Source organism: Ips typographus, linkage group LG13, assembly GCF_016097725.1.
Source record: "Ips typographus isolate SLU linkage group LG13, UJ_Ityp_2.0, whole genome shotgun sequence".
Lineage (NCBI taxonomy): Eukaryota > Metazoa > Arthropoda > Insecta > Coleoptera > Curculionidae > Ips > Ips typographus.
Genome location: NC_138434.1, coordinates 3,276,618 through 3,301,088, shown reverse-complemented (window position 1 = coordinate 3,301,088; position 24,471 = coordinate 3,276,618). Strand labels below are relative to the sequence as shown.

The 24,471-nt window shown below is 36.7% G+C and overlaps 1 protein-coding gene and 1 non-coding gene across 4 annotated transcripts in view; both read left to right on the top strand.

Moving 5' to 3' along the window:
• Positions 1-24,471, top strand: part of LOC145736954 (carboxyl-terminal PDZ ligand of neuronal nitric oxide synthase protein-like) — a 77,643-nt gene that overhangs the window by 27,768 nt on the left and 25,404 nt on the right. For 2 of the 3 annotated variants that reach the window (XM_081991514.1, XM_081991513.1), the window contains 4 exons: positions 3,888-4,305; positions 19,578-19,649; positions 19,700-19,792; positions 22,369-22,530. In XM_081991514.1, coding sequence (XP_081847640.1) covers positions 4,198-4,305; positions 19,578-19,649; positions 19,700-19,792; positions 22,369-22,530 — 435 coding nt within the window. In that variant the 5' untranslated portion in view covers positions 3,888-4,197. Of the gene's footprint in view, positions 1-3,887; positions 4,306-19,577; positions 19,650-19,699; positions 19,793-22,368; positions 22,531-24,471 lie in introns of those variants that run through there. The other variant, XM_081991512.1, reaches the window with a different exon arrangement.
• Positions 14,256-14,337, top strand: TRNAS-GCU (transfer RNA serine (anticodon GCU)). Its single transcript has one exon. It is a non-coding gene; the product is annotated as a tRNA-Ser (tRNA).

The window sequence follows — 24,471 nt, the reverse complement described above, 5'->3', positions numbered from 1 at the left end:
ACGTTCCCAAGCAAATATCTATCTTCTGAGGCCCTTTAGGGCAAAATCCCATTCTGATGATTTGGTAGCAAATTAAATTTCCTACAATTTTTATTTCTTGACATTTCCTTGAAATTTGCCAATTAACCGAGTTACAGAGGGTTGAATTTTTGTAAATCATTATCAGGACATTTCGTCCCTACTAAACGGTCCCAGGCCAAAATCTTTCTTCTAAGGCCCTTTAGTGCAAAATCCCATTCCGATGATTTGGTAGCAAATTAAATTTCCTACAATTTTTATTTCTTGACATTTCCTTGAAATTTGCCAATTAACCGAGTTACAGAGGGTTGAATTTTTGTAAATCATTATCAGGACATTTTGTCCCTACTAAACGTTCCCAAGCAAATATCTATCTTCTGAGGCCCTTTAGGGCAAAATCCCATTCTGATGATTTGGTGGTAAATTAAATTTCCTACAATTTTTATTTCTTGACATTTCCTTGAAATTTGCGAATTAACCGAGTTACAGAGGGTTGAATTTTTGTAAATCATTATCAGGACATTTCGTCCCTACTAAACGGTCCCAGGCCAAAATCTTTCTTCTAAGGCCCTTTAGTGCAAAATCCCATTCCGATGATTTGGTAGCAAATTAAATTTCCTACAATTTTTATTTCTTGACATTTCCTTGAAATTTGCGAATTAACCGAGTTACAGAGGGTTGAATTTTTGTAAATCATTATCAGGACATTTCGTCCCTACTAAACGTTCCCAAGCAAATATCTTTCTTCTGAGGCCCTTTAGGACAAAATCCCATTCTGATGATTTGGTAGCAAATTAAATTTCCTACAATTTTTATTTCTTGACATTTCCTTGAAATTTGCGAATTAACCGAGTTACAGAGGGTTGAATTTTTGTAAATCATTATCAGGACATTTCGTCCCTACTAAACGTTCCCAAGCAAATATCTTTCTTCTGAGGCCCTTTAGGACAAAATCCCATTCTGATGATTTGGTAGCAAATTAAATTTCCTACAATTTTTATTTCTTGACATTTCCTTGAAATTTGCCAATTAACCGAGTTACAGAGGGTTGAATTTTTGTAAATCATTATCAGGACATTTCGTCCCTACTAAACGGTCCCAGGCCAAAATCTTTCTTCTAAGGCCCTTTAGTGCAAAATCCCATTCCGATGATTTGGTAGCAAATTAAATTTCCTACAATTTTTATTTCTTGACATTTCCTTGAAATTTGCGAATTAACCGAGTTACAGAGGGTTGAATTTTTGTAAATCAACATCAGGACATTTTGTTCCTGCTAAACGTTCCCAAGCAAATATCTATCTTCTGAGGCCCTTTAGGGCAAAATCCCATTCTGATGATTTGGTAGCAAATTAAATTTCCTACAATTTTTATTTCTTGACATTTCCTTGAAATTTGCCAATTAACCGAGTTACAGAGGGTTGAATTTTTGTAAATCATTATCAGGACATTTCGTCCCTACTAAACGTTCCCAAGCAAATATCTTTCTTCTGAGGCCCTTTAGGACAAAATCCCATTCTGATGATTTGGTAGCAAATTAAATTTCCTACAATTTTTATTTCTTGACATTTCCTTGAAATTTGCCAATTAACCGAGTTACAGAGGGTTGAATTTTTGTAAATCATTATCAGGACATTTCGTCCCTACTAAACGGTCCCAGGCCAAAATCTTTCTTCTAAGGCCCTTTAGTGCAAAATCCCATTCCGATGATTTGGTAGCAAATTAAATTTCCTACAATTTTTATTTCTTGACATTTCCTTGAAATTTGCGAATTAACCGAGTTACAGAGGGTTGAATTTTTGTAAATCAACATCAGGACATTTTGTTCCTGCTAAACGTTCCCAAGCAAATATCTATCTTCTGAGGCCCTTTAGGGCAAAATCCCATTCTGATGATTTGGTAGCAAATTAAATTTCCTACAATTTTTATTTCTTGACATTTCCTTGAAATTTGCCAATTAACCGAGTTACAGAGGGTTGAATTTTTGTAAATCATTATCAGGACATTTCGTCCCTACTAAACGGTCCCAGGCCAAAATCTTTCTTCTAAGGCCCTTTAGTGCAAAATCCCATTCCGATGATTTGGTGGTAAATTAAATTTCCTACAATTTTTATTTCTTGACATTTCCTTGAAATTTGCCAATTAACCGAGTTACAGAGGATTGAATTTTTGTAAATCAACATCAGGACATTTTGTTTCTACTAAACGGTCCCAAGCAAATATTTATCTTCTGAGGCCCTTTAGGGCAAAATCCCATTCTGTTGATTTGGTGGTAAATTAAATTTCCTACAATTTTTATTTCTTGACATTTCCTTGAAATTTGCCAATTAACCGAGTTACAGAGAGTTGAAATTGTCACGTGACCTTCAAAACGCAGTTTAAACTTTGGGAAATTGATAAATTCAATTTGGACAGTAGTACAAACTTAAATTGCAAAATACACGTCACGTGACTTTAATACGTCAATTTTTGAGCTTGCAACACTGTAAAGGCTAGTTGACATTGTCAAAAACAGTCACGTGACCTTCAAAACGCAGTTTAAACTTTGGAAAATTTGATAAATTCAATTTGGACAGTTGTACAAACTTAAATAGCAAAATACACGTCACGTGACTTTGATAATTCAATTTTTGAGCTTGCAACACTGTAAATGTCAGTTGACACCTGTCAAAAACAGTCACGTGACCTTCAAAACGCAATTTAAACTTTGAAAAATTAATAAATTCAATTTAGACAGTTGTACAAACTTAAATAGCAAAATACACGTCACGTGACGTGTAATAATTCAATTTTTGATCTTGCAACACTGTAAAGGGTAGTTGACATTGTCAAAAACAGTCACGTGACCTTCAAAACGCAGTTTAAACTTTGGAAAATTTGATAAATTCAATTTGGACAGTTGTACAAACTTAAATAGCAAAATACACGTCACGTAACTTTGATAATTCAATTTTTGAGCTTGCAACACTGTAAAGGGTAGTTGACATTGTCAAAAACAGTCACGTGACCTTCAAAATGTAATTTGAAACCTTGAAAAATTGATAAATTCAATTTGGACAGTTGTACAAACTTAAATTGCAAAATACACGTCACGTGAGTGTAATAATTCAATTTTTGAGCTTGCAACACTGTAAAGGCCAGTTGAGACATTGTCAAAAAAAGCTCGAAACTTTCATTCAAATTTCACTTTGACAAACCCACGATAATGAATCATTTGACAGCTGTCAATTGCGCCCCACCAAGGACCGTATAGTTTAGATTGTGATTTTATTTGTAAAGCTTGCCATTAAACACTCACAGTCTAAACTGAAATTAAGCCGAAACCTTCAAAACGACCGATGGCGGCCATGGAAATGTCAAACTGTCAGTTTGACAGTTCAAATCAGTGCTGCCATCTGACGTTAAACGAGTCGTTTGCGTGGGTCTCAGGTGGGACAAAAGAGAATAACTTTTTTTTTTAAAATTAATTACCGTTCAAACGTTATAAACAAATTGATATGTACGCTTTAAATGTAATATGGTAAATAAACAAGTAAATGGCGGTGTTTCGCCCATTTCCTCCTATCTCGCTTATATATTGTATGCAGGCAAACGGGCCTTGTGGGCATTATGGTAACACCCCATTTATTATCTGCTGGATACCGATTTATTGAGATTTATCGCCAAATATGCCCGGTGTATTAGAAATTATTGTCTCAAGACAATAATTTTTCACCTAACCTGCAATATGCGAATTAGTATTTGCCACTTTATAGAGTGAACCAAAAAGTTGTAGTACAGGAAATGAGGTTTTAGGAAAAACAAATAATAAGAACCACCCTGTAGCTGGCATCAAAATGTATACTTCTATTCATTTTTTTTGTTTGTTTCAGGTGAATCAAACCAAAAAATGAATCACTGCGCCCCTACCCACATCAAACGCTAACCATGGTACCCAGTGCATAATGGACGTCAACAGAACAGACCCAGAGAGTACCGCGACGTAATTCAAAGTGGTACTGAAACCACACGAGGAAGTCGATGGGACACAAGTCTGGTGGTCGCGGTGGCCCGAAGCGCTACGCCGTTTGCTCTTTCTCTAGTTAACTGAACGTTCGCTTTGTTTGCCGTTGTCGATTTTTTTCCAGACTAGAAGTGGGTTGTTATGTAATTTTTTTGGTGCAAGTGAAAAGCGGTAGGAAAATGCCTTCGAAAAGGCAGTACGACCTGGTGCAAAACGACGATTACGATACCAGGATACCGTTGCATCCTGAAGAAGCATTCCATCATGGCATCACTTTTCAAACCAAGGTAAACCACCTAGAAGTAGTTGGGTTAGAGGTTTTGTGGGGTAAACCAGTGGGGCATTATAGGGTACAAACTGTAGGAATTAGGGGGCATTACTAGGGAATTGGCAACGTTACTAAGAATAGTACTGGGCATTACATTAGTATTATGGAAACTAGTAATAAAATTGAAAATATCATAAAATAATATTTTCTATACATTTCTCATTTAAATATAAAGAAAATAAATAAAGTTTGGTAATTTCAATGAAATCGGTTGGAAAACAAGGAAGAATTATGAATTTTTTAATTTTACTTTCAAAAATTTTGACTTTCTCTAGCGGCAAAACCGTACCACTAATCAACCAACTTTAATACATCAATAAAAAGCCCATTTCATTGGCTATCCATTGACGTATAAAACTCTACCAAAAATAGTGCAAATAAACGAGTTTTTGAGGATTAACCAAGAAGATGCACTAAAAAAGTCATGAAAAAATTAGTCAACTTTGACGCCCTCTAGCGACCAAACCATCCAACCTATTAACCCAAGTTGGGTGTTTTTAGAAAGCTCAGTTCATTGGCTGTCCATTGACGTATAAAACTCTACCAAAAATAGTGCAAATAAACGAGTTTTTGAGGATTAAACAAGAGGATGCACCAAAAAAGTCATGAAAAAATTAGTCAAATTTGAGGCCCTCTAGTGGCCAAACCGTCCAACCTATTAACCCAAGTTGGATATTTTTAGAAAGTTCATTTCATTGGCTGTCCATTGACGTATAAAACTCTACCAAAAATAGTGCAAATAAACGAGTTTTTGAGGATTAACCAAGAAGATGCACTAAAAAAGTCATGAAAAAATTAGTCAACTTTGAGGCCCCCTAGCGACCAAACCATCCAACCTATTAACCCAAGTTGGGTATTTTTAGAAAGTTCATTTCATTGGCTGTCTATTAAGGTATAAAACTCTACCAAAAATAGTGCAAATAAGCGAGTTTTTGAGGATTAACCAAGAGGATGCACCGAAGAAGTTATGAAAAAATTAGTAAACTTTGAGGCCCTCTAGCGACCAAACCATCCAACCTATTAACCCAAGTTGGGTATTTTTAGAAAGTTCATTTCATTGGCTGTCTATTAAGGTATAAAACTCTACCAAAAATAGTGCAAATAAGCGAGTTTTTGAGGATTAACCAAGAGGATGCACCGAAGAAGTCATGAAAAAATGACTCAACTTTGACGCCCTCTAGTGGCCAAACCGTCCATCCTACTAATCCAAGTTGGGTGTTTTTAGAAAGCTCATTTGATTGGCCGTCCATTGACGTATAAAACTCTACCAAAAATAGTGCAAATAAGCGTGTTTTTGAGGATTAAACAAGAGGATAAACCAAAAAAGTCATGAAAAAATGACTCAACTTTGAGGCCTTCGAGCGGCCAAACCGTTTAACCTATGAACTCAAATTGGATATTTTTAGAAAGTTCATTTCATTGGCTATCCATTGACGTATAAAACTCTTCCAAAAATAGTGCAAATAAACGAGTTTTTGTGGATTAAACAAAAGGATACCCCAGAAAAATTGGTCAACGTTAACGCCCTCTAGCGGGCAAACGGTACCACTAACCAATCGATTTTTTTACGTCAATGGGAAGCTCATTTCATTGGCTGTCCATCGACATATAAAAGTATATACAAAGTGCTACAAATACACGTGCAATTTACAGTTTAGCTACAGGGTGCACCACAAACATTTTTGACCGGTTAAAGGCTAATTTGACCTTAGAAAATTAGGAAAACACGGTCACGTGACTCACTAGGTAATACCACGACGTAATGCTAGGAAATTTCTGGAAAAACTGTTTTTGCAAATGACAATTTTCGTAAGGGTCAAATTTGCCTGAAACCCAGCCACTATCCTAATGGGTGTTGCATTATGTTGGCCAGTTAGTGCAAGCGAAAATCGACCTTAATGATTGATTGTATTTCCACAGTTTTGCTACTAGCACCTAGATTTGGCTTTCATTGTGCTAGGTTTGTGCCAAATATCAGGGCCGTACCGGGAAAAAATTGTTTAAAAAAATTAGAGGGGTAACAGTCAAGGAAAACGTTTAGTTAGCTTTGGAGCCCTCTGGCGGCCAAACGAAGCAACCTATCAACACTGGCGGCCATATTTTTTTTTATCCATCGACATATAAAAGTCTATATACAAAGTGTTGTGTGTGACAATAAAGACAGTTTTGACTGAATTTGACCACTACTACAGTAACCTTCATTAATTCGGTTATTTTGACAGTTACAGGGTGGTGGTTTTTAGAACTGCTATTTTGACCACACTGTATTATATATTTTGACGTTTTTCTGCACCCATTTCTAGAAGAAACCTTGTCTAACGTGACAAAACACAAAAACCAAGAAAAAACCTTTTCTGATGTCCACTTACTAAATTAAAGAGAGACCGAAAATATCAATTTTCACATAAAATGGTAAATATCTCGGAAACGGATACAGATAGGTATATGACATTAATACACGAAATATGTCTAGAATTTGACGTAGAATACAAAAACGAAAAAATATACAGGGTGTCCCATTTAAAATATGCAGCGCAGTTGATATCCACTTCGAGACTCTCGATTTGTGGTAGTAAATCAGGAAGTTAGTGGGTAGGTTAGGTTAGTTATCGGGAATTACTGACACTATTTTGTCAGGAATTATATCTAAAACGTCTGTGACGCGATAAATTGCGTGAAATGTGGCAACGCTGTCCGCAATAATTTTAAAATAAAGGTTTCTCTGGTCCGGATCAATTGGAAAATGAAAAATTAGGCGCGGTTTAAAAATAGCCGACCCGAAATCAGTCGTCCAACATTGGGAAAGTTAAAAAAATATTTATAATTCTCCTCTCGATTTGAAATATAATTTCATTGCCGATTTTTTAACAAATTAATAAAAAATTACATACTCAGGTGGAAAGTGTTTGATTCGTCCATAACTCGCTTATTTGAAACACCCTGTATAAACACACCGTATAACAAAAGAAAGCTAATAGACGGGGCTATCACGTGACGTTGAGCGGGCACGGCTAAGTTGTCCCGTTTACCCGCTAGAGGGCGTCAAAGTTGACTCTCGTTTTTTGCAGTTTTCGTTCAATATCTCAGGAACGTTTCAAGTTAGAGGTCTGAAATATTTATCACAAATGCACCTCGATGGGATGCAACTTTTAACTTCTATACACTTTTTTGGTACCATGCACTGTTTTACGTTGAAAAATTAAAAACTAGAATTGTCAAGAATTTTCAAGGGTGTGGTAGAGCTCGAATCATCTAAGAAAAGGCCACAGGCGTCATCAAACGATGATGTCACGATCTCTGTACGTCTCGCTTTAAATATTGCTGCTCTCGTTACTTTCCAAGTTGTTGCAGCCAGTCAGTGGCGTGCTATTATTTTATCAGTAAAATGAAACATTTTCGTCGTTTTTAATAAAGAAAATAAAAGACAACAAGTTTTTCAAGGGAATGGAAACTCCTTCTGCTTCTTTCTTCATAAATTGTAAGACGTTACTGACGATTTCACGGCCTTGGCTGTATATGATAACACCTTTCTTTCCAACCTTTTTGAAAGACATTTTGACAAAATAACGTTTTTTATTCATAACACTATGTGAACTTCAACTGCGACCATCAACAATACAACCAAAACACCAGACTAAAACGGAACCTAACCTAACCCCCTAAGTCTCCCTGTCCGCCACTACATTTTTTTAAACTTGGCAACACCGTTTAGAGTGCCGGCTAGTAAAAGCATATAAAAAGGTCCAAATGTCCCTGGCCGCTGCCGCATCTGTTTTAATTGTGTCCAAGTAAAAACCGTACTACGTTGCCAAGTGGCTTTTTGACCGCTTAACAATATATTTTCGGGAATATTTTAATAGGACGCCTCTGATTATATCTAATGCGACGGCAACTGTAGAAGGAGAAAGAAATAGTTTTAAAAACTGCGTCATTGATGATGCGGTGGCCTTTTCTCATCTGATTCGAGCTCTACCTTCTGATTTTTTCAGAAAATTTTTTATTTTCAAAATTTACCTCAACTGCCTAAATACCTTCAGGTTAATAGTACAAAAATGATGTAAAGTGTCATTTGTCAAATTTTTTTTTTAAAAGGGTGCCACGCCCTAAAGTGTCAAAATTGACATAATTGCAAGGCAATCTCCGAAACGGTGCCCGTTAGAGCAAAATGGAAGTCAGATTTGTGTTCCCCAGGTGCAAATTAGTTAAAAAAGTCACTTTGATTGAGCAAAATCCAAAATGGTCGCCGTTAGTATAGTAGGCCCAAAAATTCCTAATTTAGATTAAATTTTTGTGCACTTTTCCAGAAAATCGTTCATAAGTCGCTTATTTGAAACACTCTGTATAAAAACACCGTACAACAAAAAAAAGCTAATAGACGGGGCTATCACGTGACGTTGAACGGGCACGGCTAGGTTGTCCCGTTTAGCCGCTAGAGGGCGTGAAAATTCACTCACGCTTTTTGCGGTTTTTGCTCAATATCTCAGGAACGTTTCAGGTTAGAGGTCTGCAGTATTTTACCACAAATGCACCTGGATGGGATGCAACTTTTACCTTCTATACACTTTTTTGGTACCATGCACTGTTTTACCTTGAAAAATTAAAAACTAGAATTGTCAACAATTTTCAAGGGTGTGGTACCTTCTGATTTTTTCAGAAAATTTTTAATTTTCAAAATTAACCTCAACTGCCTAAATACCTTCAGATTAATAGTACAAAAATGACGTAAAGTGTCATTTGTCAAAATGTGATTTTAAAAGGATGCCACGCCCTAAAGTGTCAAAATTGACATAATTTCAAGGCAATCTCCGAAACGGTGCCAGTTAGAGCAAAATGGACGTCAGATTTGTGTTCCCCAGGTTTAAATTAGTTAAAAAAATCACTTTGATTGAGGAAAATCCAAAATGGTCGCCGTTAGTATAGTAGGCCCAAAAAATTCCTAATTTAGATTAAATTTTTGTGCACTTTTCCAGAAAATCGTCCATAACTCGCTTATTTGAAACACCCTGTATAAAAACACCGTATAACAAAAGAAAGGTAATGAATGGGGCTATCACGTGCCGTTGAGCGGGCACGGCTAAGTTGCCCCGTTTAGCCGCTAGAGGGCGTCAATACACTTCTTTGGTACCATGCATGGACCTTGAAAAATTAAAAAAATTTAAGTGAAATTTTTGTTTTTTTGTTTGAATTAATAGCACAAAAATGTAAAAAACCAATAATTTTTGAATTTACAGATTCTCCAATTTTTCCGGAAAATTTTACATCCCTGATAAGTTCTATACGAAAAATCAACGTAAACTTGAATGACGTAATCAGCTTTATGTACGCATTGGATCGGTGGTGGAAAGTGACATTTACGCGGGTGGAAAGTGAGTACTTTCCACCCGGGTGGAAAGTAAAAGCAGGTAATTTCCATCTTTCCACCTGGTTTACACATAAGAAACAACGTTATTACATACCGTCCTGATTGGACATTTTCAAAGCGGAAAAACCGTTTATTTTCGTTGTCTGGCTTCGTCAGAATTTATTTTTGGATTTAGCTGCATCACAGCGACGTCATATTGATACAGGTGAGCGGCCATTTTATTTTTGGAATAGCTCCAGAATTTATTATTTTGTAAATATTGGCGTTGAGAACAAAGCTGGCAATTGGTGGAAGGCCAATTTCCAGTTTTGTGTAACTTTTTCACCCCCGATCCAATGCGTACGTAAAGCTGATTACGTCATTCAAGTTTACTTTGATTTTTCGTGTAGAACTTATCAGGGATGTAAAAATTCCGTGAAATTTTCTGGAAAAATTGGAAAATCTGAAAATTCTAAAATAATTCGTTTTTTACATTTTTGTACTATTAACCTGAAGGTATTTAGGCAGTTGATGTTAATTTTGAAAATTAAAAATTTTCTCAAAAAAATCAGAAGGTATCCCCCTTGAAAATTCTTGACAATTCTAGTTTTTAATTTTTCAATGCCAAACGATGCGTGGTATCAAAAAAGTGTATAGATGGTAAAAGTTGCATCCCACCGACGTGCATTTGTGGTAAAAATTTCAGACCTCTAACCTGAAACGTTCCTGAGATATTGAGCAAAAACTGCAAAAAGCGAGAGTGAATTTTCACGCCCTCTAGCGGCTAAACGGGACAACTTAGCCGTGCCCACTCAACGTCACGTGATAGCCCCGTTCATTAGCTTTATTTTGTTAAACGGTGTGTTTATACAGGGTGTTTCAAATAAGCGAGTTATGGACGATTTTCTAGAAAAGTGCACGAAAATTTAAACTAAATTAGGAATTTTTTGGGCCTACTATACTAACTGCGACCATTTTGGATTATCCTTAATCAAAGTGATTTTTTTAACTAATTTGAACCTGGGGAACACAAATCTGACGTCCATTTTGCTCTAACTGGCACTGTTTCGGAGATTGCCTTTAAATTATGTCAATTTTGACACTTTAGGGCGTGGCACCCTTGCAAAATGACATTTTGACAAATGACACTTTACATCATTTTTATACTACTAACCTGAAGGTATTTAGGTAGTTGAGGTTAATTTTGAAAATAAAAAATTTTCTCAAAAAAATCAGATGGTACCTTTGAAAATTCTTGACAATTCTAGTTTTTAATTTTTCAAAATCAAACGTTGCGTGGTACCAAAAAAGTGTATAGAAGGTAAAAGTTGCATCCCATTGAGGTGCATTTGTGGTAAAATTTTCAGACCTCTAAACTGAAACATTTCTGAGATATTGAGCAAAAACTGCAAAAAAGCGAGAGTCAATTTTCACGCCCTCTAGCGGTTAAACGGGGCAACTTAGCCGTGCCCGCTCAACGTCACGTGATAGCCCCGTTCATTAGCTTTTTTTTGTTATACGGTGTGTTTATACAGGGTGTTTCAAATAAGCGAGTTATGGACGATTTTCTGTAAAATTGCACGAAAATTTAATCTAAATTAGGGATTTTTTGGGCCTACTATACTATCAGCGACCATTTTGGATTTTCCTCAATCAAAGTGACTTTTTTAACTAATTTGCACCTGGGGAACACAAATATGACGTCCATTTTGCTCTAACTGGCACCGTTTCGGAGATGACTTTGAAATTATGTCAATTTTGACACTTTAGGGCGGGGCACCCTTTCAAAAAGAGATTTTGACAAATGACACTTTACGTCATTTTTGTACTATTAACCTGAAGATATTTAGGCAGTTGAGGTTAATTTTGAAAATAAAAAATTTTCTCAAAAAAATCAGAAGGTATCCATCCCCCTTGAAAATTCTTGACAATTCTAGTTTTTAATTTTTCAATGCCAAACGATGCGTGGTATCAAAAAAGTGTATAGATGGTAAAAGTTGCATCCCACCGAGGTGCATTTGTGGTAAAATTTTCAGACTTCTAAACTGAAACATTTCTGAGATATTGAGCAAAAACTGCAAAAAAGCGAGAGTCAATTTTCACGCCCTCTAGCGGCTAAACGGGGCAACTTAGCCGTGCCCGCTCAACGTCACGTGATAGCCCCGTCCATTAGTTTCTTTTTGTTATACGGTGGTTTTATACAGGATGTTTCAAATAAGCGAGTTATGGACGATTTTCTGGAAAAGTGCATCAAAATTTCGCTCAAATTGGGAATTTCTGCGTTCGAGGAGGGTGGTCAAAGTAATTCTGCTAAAGCAAAAACAATTGAATATCGATACAAACATTTTACGTCAAGTAGGCCTAGAATTTGACGTAGATTCCATAAATCGAATAAAAAATTATAAGTTTGTTGCTCAAATTTGGGACACCCTGTATACTGATGGATTATCTATGAAAAAGAATATGCAAATATGTACAGGATTCATATTTAGTATTTTTTTTATAAAATGAAAATTAAATAATTTACAAGGATGTTAAAAATTAATTGAATCACCCTGTAAACTACTCCATTATATTGTCAATAACTCGGTTATTTTGACAATTATAGGGTGGTTCAATATGCCAATTTGTAGCCCTTGAAATTCTCTTTTGACCACCCTGTATAGCGTTTTTACTTAAAACGTCAAATAAGTGAGTTATTTATACTGTTAAAACTGAGTTGTTTGATTTCGACAGTTTTTACTGTGACAGCCCATAACTTTGTTATTTTGACAGTTACAGGGTGGTTCAATATACCAATTTGTAGCCCTTGAAATTCTCTTTTTATCACCCTGTATACCATATATAGTAGAAATGTCACGTTACCGAAAGATTTTATACCGGGAATGTGTTGTCCCCGAAGGGATAAATTTATAAATAATTTTTTTTTTTTAATTTGTATTATTTTGAAAAGTGTTGAGGTTAGGTATACAACATTTTTCAGAAAGTTTCCGGTAATTGTCCGGAAAAAATTGAAAAACCTGAAAATTCAAAAATAATTCGTTTTTTTTAATTAATTAAGTGTGGGTCAGACTGTGACAGTACAGGTGAAAAAGGACACACTCTAAACCACACTTAAGCTTAAAGTACGACGGTTAGATCTTAAATTAACTCATTAGAATGCATGACAAGTTTGACAGTTGTTTTTCCTTTACATCTCCAGGAACCACCGCCCTCTGTACAAGAAAGCCTAGAATGTCACTTTTAATGGCGGCGTTAGCGGTTTTCGTTTTGTACACAAACCTATACAGATGCAGTAGAAAATATGTTTTTTTTAAATTTTTTCGTGTGTTGATTTAGAAGTTGTGAGTGAAAAATCAAAGAACGCTTCATTCCTGATCCAGATATGTATAGATATGGCTTTTTATACCCAATAAAGTCCTGCCAAAGCAAGTTTGGTTAGAACCCTTTGTCCTGGAAAGTACAACAAACTAATGTGAAAACTGCTCAATCAAAGAAAATTTGGAAATCCTTGAATCTAGGTAAGCAAAACTGGTAAATGGGTTTTATATTATCACCAAGACCTTTCTTTTAAAATGTAAACGTGCCAATGGAACTTCTAAAAGCTGTCCTGTTTCTTCAGAGTAAACCTTTGTTGCTCTCAAAATTCAGGCGGCCTCAAAATGTAACTCACATACAGTATGTATGAGGCAATAAGTTTACTGAATGAGAAAGCATATTGTACTGACTATTGTGTTGGAGTAAAATCATTCCAGTTCAAAGCTTTCAACCACTGTTGGGTTCGAACAGGGTCTTTTCTTAAAAATTAATTTAATCATCGAAAAACTCAATTTCCACAATACAAACAAATGCAAACTGTCAACCACTATTTCGGCCATATTTGAATTTTTGGCATGCACCTTCTTGGCTTTCTTGTACAGAGGGCGGTGCAGGAACTTATGATGACAGTGACAGCAGTCAATTTGACACTAAAATGTCATTGGTGTGATACGACCACCATTGAAACTTAACTAAACGTAAATAGAGTGGACATGCGGTCACTTGGTGATTGATTTTTCAAATTAACAGTGCATTTCATTATTCAAATTTATATTCTTTGTCTGTAACAGTACTTTCCTATGAATTCGTGCGTGTTTGCTTTGACTCACACAGTTTCTAAGTATGGGAAAAACACTCAAATAATAAAATAACGCACTTTGTATCTTTGTATTGGCATCTCGACCATAAATCGACTATCCCGCTTCTTTTATCGACCTTCGCATTCCTAAAACGTTAATTCATACTTTAGCTAACGCTTGTTCTGTCATTATATTGCAGCTGCATATTGTTGCGGCCACCTGAACGACCGGATTTAGTTCCGTGCGACCAGAGAAAACTATCGATCTGATTGGTTTGACCATGATCAACTTTTTCTTGACCTGGACAATAGTCATTTACAAATGTTCTGAACTAATTTCAGTTTCACTCTGTTTCCTTTACCATTGTTGGTGATTTACCAATTTCAAATCAATGAAGTGGCACATTATCAGATGTCGAGTATCATCGACAAGAAGAGAATTGTGTCATCAGACGAGGTGGCCGAGTGGTTAAGGCGTTGGACTGCTAATCCAATGGGCTCTGCCCGCGTGGGTTCGAATCCCATCCTCGTCGACTCTTTTTTTTTTTTAATTAAAATTCTGTTAAGGTTAGTTAGCGCAGTCCTGGTTAAAGTAAAACTGTTGGATAAACATGATTAGAGTCAGGATTTCTAGTTTTTTTTGTAAATAATAAGAGCAACCAAACTTTTACATCGAATGTGAATCATTTGAGAGATAAGAAGTATTTTTATAATACAAATTAGGTTATATAGCCTTAGGAGGGTTTCTAGAGGTATCCTGAAGCAAAATAATCTATCGAAATTAAATTTCCTACAATTTTTATTTCTAGACATTTCCTTGAAATTTGCCAATTAACCGAGTTACAGAGGATTGAATTTTTGTAAATCAACATCAGGACATTTTGTCCCTACTAAACGTTCCCAAGCAAATATCTATCTTCTGAGGCCCTTTAGGGCAAAATCCCATTCTGATGATTTGGTAGGAAATTAAATTTCCTACAATTTTTATTTCTTGAGATTTCCTTGAATTTTGCCAAATAACGGAGCTACCTAGCAAGAAAATTACAGTTTAAATCAATAAGTTTAAACGACCCTTAACCTAAAAAAATAAAAATTTTGACATTATACGATCATTTTAAAATTGAATTTATTTGCAGTGTTCACTAAATACAACACAAAAAAACTGGTAATTTCAAAATTCAGGTGGTTCCAATGTAATTTTTTTTTTTCAAAAAGTCACTAGAGTACCCCTTGAGAAAATTTGAAAAAATCAATTTTTTTTTTTATAGCCAAACGGTGACTTTTTTCAAAAAAACATTATATACGATTAATGTGCGTCCTATCAAGACGAGTTTTCGGTAAAAATTTCAAGGTTGTAAATTGTACCGTTTTCGAGATATTTACAAAAAAGTACGAAAAGAAACGACCAACTTTGACGCCCTCTAGCGGCCAAACGGAGCAACTTAGCCGCGCCCGCTAAACGTCACGTGACAGCCCCATTCATTGGCTATCTACGATTTTCTAATGTTTTTATACTGAATGTTTCAAATAAGCGAGTTATTAGCGATTTTATGGTAACGTGCACCAAAATTGTGTTAAAATTACTGTTTTTTGCAGGTTTAAATTAGGATAACATCAACATCAGGACATTTTGTTCCTACTAAACGTTCCCAAGCAAATATCTTTCTTCTGAGGCCCTTTAGGGCAAAATCCCATTCTGATGATTTGGTAGGAAATTAAATTTCCTACAATTTTTATTTCTTGAGATTTCCTTGAATTTTGCCAAATAACGGAGCTACCTAGCAAGAAAATTACAGTTTAAATCAATAAGTTTAAACGACCCTTAACCTAAAAAAATCAAAATTTTGACATTATACGATCATTTTAAAATTGAATTTATTTGCAGTGTTCACTAAATACAACACAAAAAAACTGGTAATTTCAAAATTCAGGTGGTTCCAATGTAATTTTTTTTTTCAAAAAGTCACTAGAGTACCCCTTGAGAAAATTTGAAAAAATCAATTTTATTTTTTTTATAGCCAAACGGTGCCTTTTTTCAAAAAAACATTATATACGATTAATGTGCGTCCTATCAAGACGAGTTTTCGGTAAAAATTTCAAGGTTGTAAATTGTACCGTTTTCGAGATATTTACAAAAAAGTACGAAAAGAAACGACCAACTTTGACGCCCTCTAGCGGCCAAACGGAGCAACTTAGCCGCGCCCGCTAAACGTCACGTGACAGCCCCATTCATTGGCTGTCTACGATTTTCTAATGTTTTTATACTGAATGTTTCAAATAAGCGAGTTACAAGCGATAATCCTGGTTTTTGTTAAACTTGGAAAACCAAACTGAAAATGACAGAAAACTCACTCAACTAACTTGAAACACAATTTGGGCCATAATTTGGGTAATTGGGCGGTTACGGACCTGAAATTTTCAATGAATTTACTAAATTGTACCTACAAATCAGCGCCGTACTGGAACATTTTCAGAAAAAATCCTGTTTTTTAAAACTTGGAAAACGAAACTAAAAATGACAGAAAACTCACTCAACTAACTTGAAACACAATTTGGGCCATAATTTGGGTATTTGGGCGGTTACGGACCTGAAATTTTCAATGAATTTAATAAATTGTACCTACAAATCAGCGCCGTACTGGAACATTTTCAGAAAAATCCTGGTTTTGGTTAAACTTGGAAAACCAAACTGAAAATGACAGAAAACTCACTCAACTAACTTGAAACACAATTTGGGCCATAATTTGGGTAATTGGGCGGTTGCGGACCTGAAATTTTCAATGAATTTACTAAATTGTACCTACAAATCAGCGCCGTACTGGAACATTGTCAGAATAATCCTGGTTTTTGTTAAACTTGGAAAACCAAACTGAAAATGACAGAAAACTCACTCAACTAACTTGAAACACAATTTGGGCCATAATTTGGGTAATTGGGCGGTTACGGACCTGAAATTTTCAATGAATTTACTAAATTGCACCTACAAATCAGCGCCGTACTGGAACATTTTCAGAAAAATCCTGGTTTTTGTTAAACTTGGAAAACCAAACTAAAAATGACAGAAAACTCACTCAACTAACTTGAAACACAATTTGGACCATAATTTGAGTAATTGGGCGCTTACGGACCTGAAATTTTCAATGAATTTACTAAATTGTACCTACAAATCAGCGCCGTACTGGAACATTTTCAGAAAAATCCTGGTTTTTGTTAAACTTGGAAAACCAAACTGAAAATGACAGAAAACTCACTCAACTAACTTGAAACACAATTTGGGCCATAATTTGGGTAATTGGGCGGTTACGGACCTGAAATTTTCAATGAATTTACTAAATTGCACCTACAAATCAGCGCCGTACTGGAACATTTTCAGAAAAATCCTGGTTTTTGTTAAACTTGGAAAACCAAACTGAAAATGACAGAAAACTCACTCAACTAACTTGAAACACAATTTGGGCCATAATTTGGGTATTTGGGCGGTTGCGGACCTGAAATTTTCACTGAATATACCAAATTGAACCAAAAAATCAGCGCCGTACTGGAATATATTCAGAAAAAATCCTGTTTTTTGTTAAACTTGGAAAACCAAACTGAAAATGACAGAAAACTCACTCAACTAACTTGAAACACAATTTGGACCATAATTTGAGTAATTGGGCGGTTGCGGACCTGAAATTTTCACTGAATATACTAAATTGAACCAAAAAATCATGTTTGTCTTGGACTTCAGACGCATGCGCGGCTTCCTTCGAGAACATTCATCATTTTGATTCTTAAAAATCCAACATAATATGGCTTCTTCTGCTGTGGCGAAGGCTGTAGCGTTGATTGAAATTGGTACAAGTTACAGATATGTTAGTAAAATCAGAATCTATCGTAATGAAAGACGTTGAAGACAAACGGGAGAGTATGTGAGGAGACGAGGTCAAGGAAGAAATCGGTCAACCACGCCTAGAGATGACAGAGTCATAGTCTTGCAAACATTATTGAATAAGACAGTACCGCAACTAAGAAGCAAACTGGAAGAAGTGCGTGGAAGAGGACCATTAGCAGAAGGCTTATATAACCAAGAAAGCTCCATTACTCCAGCGACATCATCGTGTGGCCAGACTAGGCTTTGCTAGGGAGGACACAAATTGGGAAAATGATCAGTGTTTTGTTCACAGATGAGAGTCAATTTGGTGTTGATTCCAACAAGATGGAGGGAACTCCCACTTTGGTGGAGGCTCAGTGATGGTCTGGGGGTGGAATGTGCTTAGAGGCACGAACAGAGTTGGTGGTTGTTAATGGAGCTTGAAATGTAATCATTTAACATTCGAAAGAACAATGGCGTGGCCGGCATGTTCTCCAGACATTAATCCGATTGAACATGCCTGGGACATGTTAGGTAGACGATTAAGGTCCCTAATCTCGAACAAGCTGCAGCTGTTCTGGTTGAGATTTGGGACAATCTGTCTTAAGACGTGATTGATAATGTCATCAGAAACATGATGCCCTACAGGTTCTTATATTCTTGGTGTAGTTTTGAATCTTTACCTACATACATATTGTTCGTTAACTTTGGCAGCACAAATTGGGCCACATTACATCTTAACGAAACCTTTGCCAAAGATCCCATAAGATCTAAACGGGTAGTTCAGGACAAAATCATCGAGCAAGTCCCACAATCTGGGTATGGATCTGTCGAGAGTTATCACGACCCAGTGATGTACCTAAGAAGCTAGATCAACAAAGCGACTGCTTAAGGCAGATAATATGGGCGAACGAATACATGCGAAAGGATAGCAAGGTCGGGATCTATAAGACTTGCATCAGGCCAATCATGACAATGGTAAGATGGAGGAGACAAAGAAGAAGATGTTGGGAGGCTCACGTGAGAAGAATGGAAGAGGGAACACTTGAAGGGAAAAGAGCACCCGGAAGACCACCTAAGAGATGGAAGGACACCTCCCAGGAACTGATCCAGAGGAGCCTGCTAACAGATCGCGAGATCTTAAACATGAATAAGAAGAAATTGGACCAGTCCTAAGTCTGGATAAAGTGTAACAAACTCTCAGAGAAACGAAATGAATTTCCTATCCAATTCTAGTGTCCACGTTGTTGAAATTCAGATAAATATCCACCTTTTCTTCGAAATAACCCTGTATTTGTTCTAATAATTAAGATATCAGAGCGAATCAAAAAAAGAAAATGTCCGGAAATGACCAAGCCACAATTTGATGTTATAAAGTCCTTACTTCCTTTACGTCCATGTATATGGCACAAAGACAAACCAATTCTAAAGCAGTTTAAAAGCTTCTAGAACTTAAACTCAAAAAATGATTGCTTTAAACAAAACTAGGTAAAGCATGTCGAATAGAGTCTAGACGTGAATGACAAGCGAATTTCGTCGGTTCTTCTGCACTTTTTATGGTCTATTGCACTGAATTTTGCTTTCATTCATCGTAATCGTGCTCCAGATTACGTTGACAATGCAAAGTGAAGGTCTTGGCCGTAACAATGAAGATTAATGGCGTCAAAACACCAATTGCAGGTCGTTAAACGAGATGGCAACTACCTCAGGTGGTTTGAACTAGATTCGGTAGCGTCTCCTAGAAGTACCTCCACGTTATTGAATGAAAAATGATTACTTGGATTTTTAGTTACAAGCAAAGTTGAAAGTGCTGATTTTGAATTCTGAGGTCATTTACACTGTTTGGCTAGGACTGTTGAAACTTAAAGCTTCATCCATCCACTGCCTGTTAAACTTAACCGTTGATTTGTATTATTTCAGTTTATCGGGATGTTGGACGTTCCAAGACCGACAAGTCGAGTGGAAATTGTGGCCGCCATGCGTCGAATACGGGTGAGTCCACCATTTTTCACTTAACCTCAAAGCTAAAACGACTTTTTCAGTACGAATTCAAAGCCAAAGGGATCAAAAAGAAAAAAGTGCTGTTGGAAGTGTCGGTTGACGGAGTCAAAGTCACCCTTAGGAAAATGAAAAAAGTAAGTTTGACAACCTGGAAATTATGTCCAATTTTTGTGACATTCTGAGTGGGTAGTTTGTGATTGGTCAAACAAAGCAACTTCACCAACTACAAACAATTGGGGTAGTTTAAACACTGCACATCATCGTCAGTGTTGCCAGGTCAATATGTTTAATGGCGGTAGAACATCGTCAAAAATTTCAAGAAAATTTGCATTGCAATCTGCAAGAAAACCTTTCTAAATCCTGATTTTTGCAACTTTTGAGCATGGTTTGACAGTTTTGACATTAGTGACAGTTGTCACGTGATTGTAGAGCACTATTTAGCTGGACGGTCACGTGACAATTGGCAAAATAACTATCATTAACCTCAGAAACATGTTTTAAATCAAATACTGCAAGAAAACGTTGCTAAATCCAGATTTTTGCAACTTTTGAGCATGGTTTGACAATTTTGACGTTAGTGACAGTTGTCACGTGATTGTAGAACACTTTTTAGCTTGACGATCACGTGACAATTGGCAAAATAACTGTCCTAAACCTCAGAAACATGTTGTATATCACATACCGCAAGAGGACGTTTCTAAATCCTGATTTTTGTAACTTTTAAGCACGGTTTGACAGTTTCGACGTTAGTGACAGTTGTCACGTGATTGTAGAACACTATTTAGCTAGACGGTCACGTGACAATTGGCAAAATAACTGTCATACATCTCAGAAACACGTTTTAAATCAAATACTGCAAGAAAACGTTTCTAAATCCTGATTTTTGCAACTTTTGAACACAGTTTGACAGTTTTGACGTTCGTGGCAGTTGTCACGTGATTGTATAACACTATTTAGCTAGACGGTCACGTGACAATTGGCAAAATAACTGTCATAAATCTCAGAAACACGTTTTATAGCAAATACCGCAAGAAAACGTTTCTAAATCCAGATTTTTGCAACTTTTGAGCATGGTTTGACAGTTTTGACGTTAGTGACAGTTGTCACGTGATTGTAGAACACTATTTAGCTAGACGGTCACGTGTCAATTGGCAAAATAACTGTCATACATCTCAGAAACACGTTGTGTATCACATACTGCAAGAGGACGTTTCTAAATCCTGATTTTTGTAACTTTTAAGCACGGTTTGACAGTTTTGACGTTAGTGACAGTTGTCACGTGATTGTATAACACTATTTAGCTAGACGGTCACGTGACAATTGGCAAAATAACTGTCATAAATCTCAGAAACACGTTTTATAGCAAATACCGCAAGAAAACGTTTCTAAATCCAGATTTTTGCAACTTTTGAGCATGGTTTGACAGTTTTGACGTTAGTGACAGTTGTCACGTGATTGTAGAACACTATTTAGCTTGACGGTCACGTGTCAATTGGCAAAATAACTGTCATAAATCTTAGAAACACGTTTTAAATCAAATACCGCAAGAAAACGTTTCTAAATCCAGATTTTTGCAACTTTTGAGCATGGTTTGACAGTTTTGACGTTAGTGACAGTTGTCACGTGATTGTAGAACACTATTTAGCTTGACGGTCACGTGTCAATTGGCAAAATAACTGTCATAAATCTTAGAAACACGTTTTAAATCAAATACTGCAAGAAAACGTTTCTAAATCCTGATTTTTGCAACTTTTGAGCACAAGTTGACAGGTTTGACGTTAGTGGCAGTTGTCACGTGATTTCAGAAGATTATTTAGCTTGACTATGAAGTGACAATTATCAAAATAACTGTCATAAATCTTAGAATCACGTTTTATAGCAAATACTACAAGAAAACATTTTTAAATCCTGATTTTTGCAACTTTTGAACACATTTTGACAGTTTTGACGTTAGTGGCAGTTGTCACGTGATTGTAGAATACTATTTAGTTAGACAATCACGTGACAATTGGCAAAATCACTACCATAAATCTCAGAAACACGTTGTATATCAAATACTGCAAGAAAACGTTCCTAATCCCTGATTTTTGCAACTTTTGAACATGGTTTGATAGTTTTGACGTTAGTGACAGTTGTCACGTGATTGTAGAACCCTATTTAGCTTGACGGTCACGTGACAATTGGCAAAATAACTGTCATAAACCTCAGAAACATGTTGTATATCACATACTGCAAAAGGACGTTTCTAAATCCTCATTTTTGCATCTTTTGAGCACAAATTGACAGTTTTGACGTTAGTGACAGTTGTCACGTGATTGTAGAACACTATTTAGCTAGACGGTCACGTGACAATTGGCAAAATAACTGAAAATCGTCTTGTTTCGAAAACTGTGTTAAAATGTAATTCTTTCAAATTCTACTAAAATTTTGTCAATTCTGACAATAGTGACAGACATCACGTGGTTTTAGAGAATAATTTGGAGTAAGAAAATGACTGTTTTAAGCGCATTTTTAGAATCCTCATTAAATTTCCTATTCAATAAACTGAAAAAGTATATAAAAAGCTTCACAACCTACAAAATGGCAATGACGTAATTAAAAACGGTAGATTATATACAAAAAAAAACAGGAGAACGGTAGAAGAACTAACGGTAGACCTGGCAACATTGACCATCACAGACAACTATTTAACGACAGATTTTGATTGCAGAGACGGCATTGGACGGACGACAAGTCTGTACTATTCCACCACCCCATCTATCGGATATTCTACGTATCGCACGATTCGCAGGACCTGAAGATTTTCAGTTATATCGCGCGAGATGGCGCCTCTAATGTGTTCAAATGTGCCGTGTTCAAAGCCCACAAAAAGGTAAGACACATTGACTACGTACTTATATCCAGCAAATTGAATCCCCTTATTCAAGCCGTAAATCATGTAAATTGTCATAAAATCCTCGATATAAACGACGCGGATTTGACTGGTCAATCCTAAAAAATAACAGGATTGAAACGGTGACATCCATGATGACGATGATGTACGATGTAAACAGGATTGATTTGACATTGACACATTAATTTGACGGACGGTTGTCATTTTTTATTTGAAGTGTGTACTATTAATCTCAAATTACCAAACTTTTTGAGTTTTGTTTGTTTTTACTGCGAAACAGGCTTTCTTGATTTGCCGACAAAGTAAGTTTTTGATAGGTAGTGGATGGTGACAGATGTACTGCGACCTGATTAGATCTATTGTATCCCATCTTCTTCTGCTATCTCAAGGTTTCCTCATAGCAGCCCCTCAAGATTTAGTTCCTTTAGAAATTTCAGGATTTTAAGTGGGTCTGTTCGAGGTATTTCTTCCCCAGCCAGCTGGGGTAATCCCAGTGGGTTTAATCTTCTGTGGCGTACAGCATAACACTCCAGCAAGATGTTGTGGGTGGGTTTCTGGTTCTTCTCCGCAAGACCTGCAGGCACTGTCCTCTTCTAGGCCTAGCTTCCTTAGGTGTTCTCTGAGTCGACAATGACCCGTTAATGCCTTGAGACTAATGTTGCTGAGGTTAATCAGTGTCTTCGATTTTGCTCGGTTAAAATTGCCGAGGAGATATTTGGCCTGCCTCAGTCTCAGTTGCTCTCAGTTCTTCTTCAGCTTTATTAAGTACTTCCTGGACATATGCTTTTCCAAGGCTGTAGAATGGTTCTGGCCCGATCAGTGGCGCTGATGCTCCAGAGTATCTGCTTGTTCGTTTACCCTCTACTCCCAGAGGAGGGTTACCTTGTTGTTCCTAGATCATTGAGCTTTCCTAGGCACTCCAGAACCATCATCGAGTTGATGTTAGCTCAACGCTTTGATGGCTGCTTGGCTATCGGAAAGGATCGCAATTTCGTTGTTCCGGTATTTCCTGTCGAGGTTAAACTGAATACACCTTTCTATGGCGTGAATTTCCGCTTGAAAAATGCTAGGAAACTGGCCCATGGGTTTGGAGTATTTGGACTCCTGCTCCAGTCCCTTCGGGAGTTTTAGATCCGTCCGTATTATGGTATTCTTTCCCAATGTTTGAATGGATTCTCTGCTCCAATCTCTCTTGGTGCTCAGTTCAAAATTGTTTTTCGAAACTAAACTTCCTGATGATTTCGTCCCTTGGGAGATTGGCGAGGTGTGCTCTGCCAGTAGGCAGTGAGTCCCTTGCACTGCGTGCTCTTCTTTTAAATCCAACCTGAGATGTGCTCCCCAAGCAGTTCTTCTCACCATGATGTGGAGCAGTGTGAGGTCGAGAATTACCTCTAGTGCTGCCGTGGTGGTTGATCTCATTGCTCCCGTTATGCAAAGACATGCAGGTCTCTGCACCTTCTCTAATGTTTTCCCAAGTTTTTGTCCTTGAGGCAGATATTTCTCAAGTGCTGGAGTCTTGTTCTCCTGGTGAAAGGTTCCACTGTGGTTTTTGATGAGTTGATTCTCAATCCCACTGATAAACACCATCTTCTGGTGGTCTCTAGCTCCCTTTCTACGAGATCACAAAGGTTCCTTCAGATTTGCCTTTGGGCCATATTGGCTATATCATCAGCATAGCCAAGACAAGTTACTCCGTTCCCGGTAAGAATTCCAAGAAGTCCCTCTACTACCAGACTCCACATTAAGGGTGATAGAACCACTCCTAGGTAAAGTACATTCCTACATTTCTGTGACATTTGTGATACTACTGTTAGATAACAATTACGAATATGTTGTTATCTCTTTCCGCTTATGAATAGTCATCTTTTTTCGATCCTTACGGATCTTTCGCTTTGTCGATGATTGTTCTTAAAAACGGAT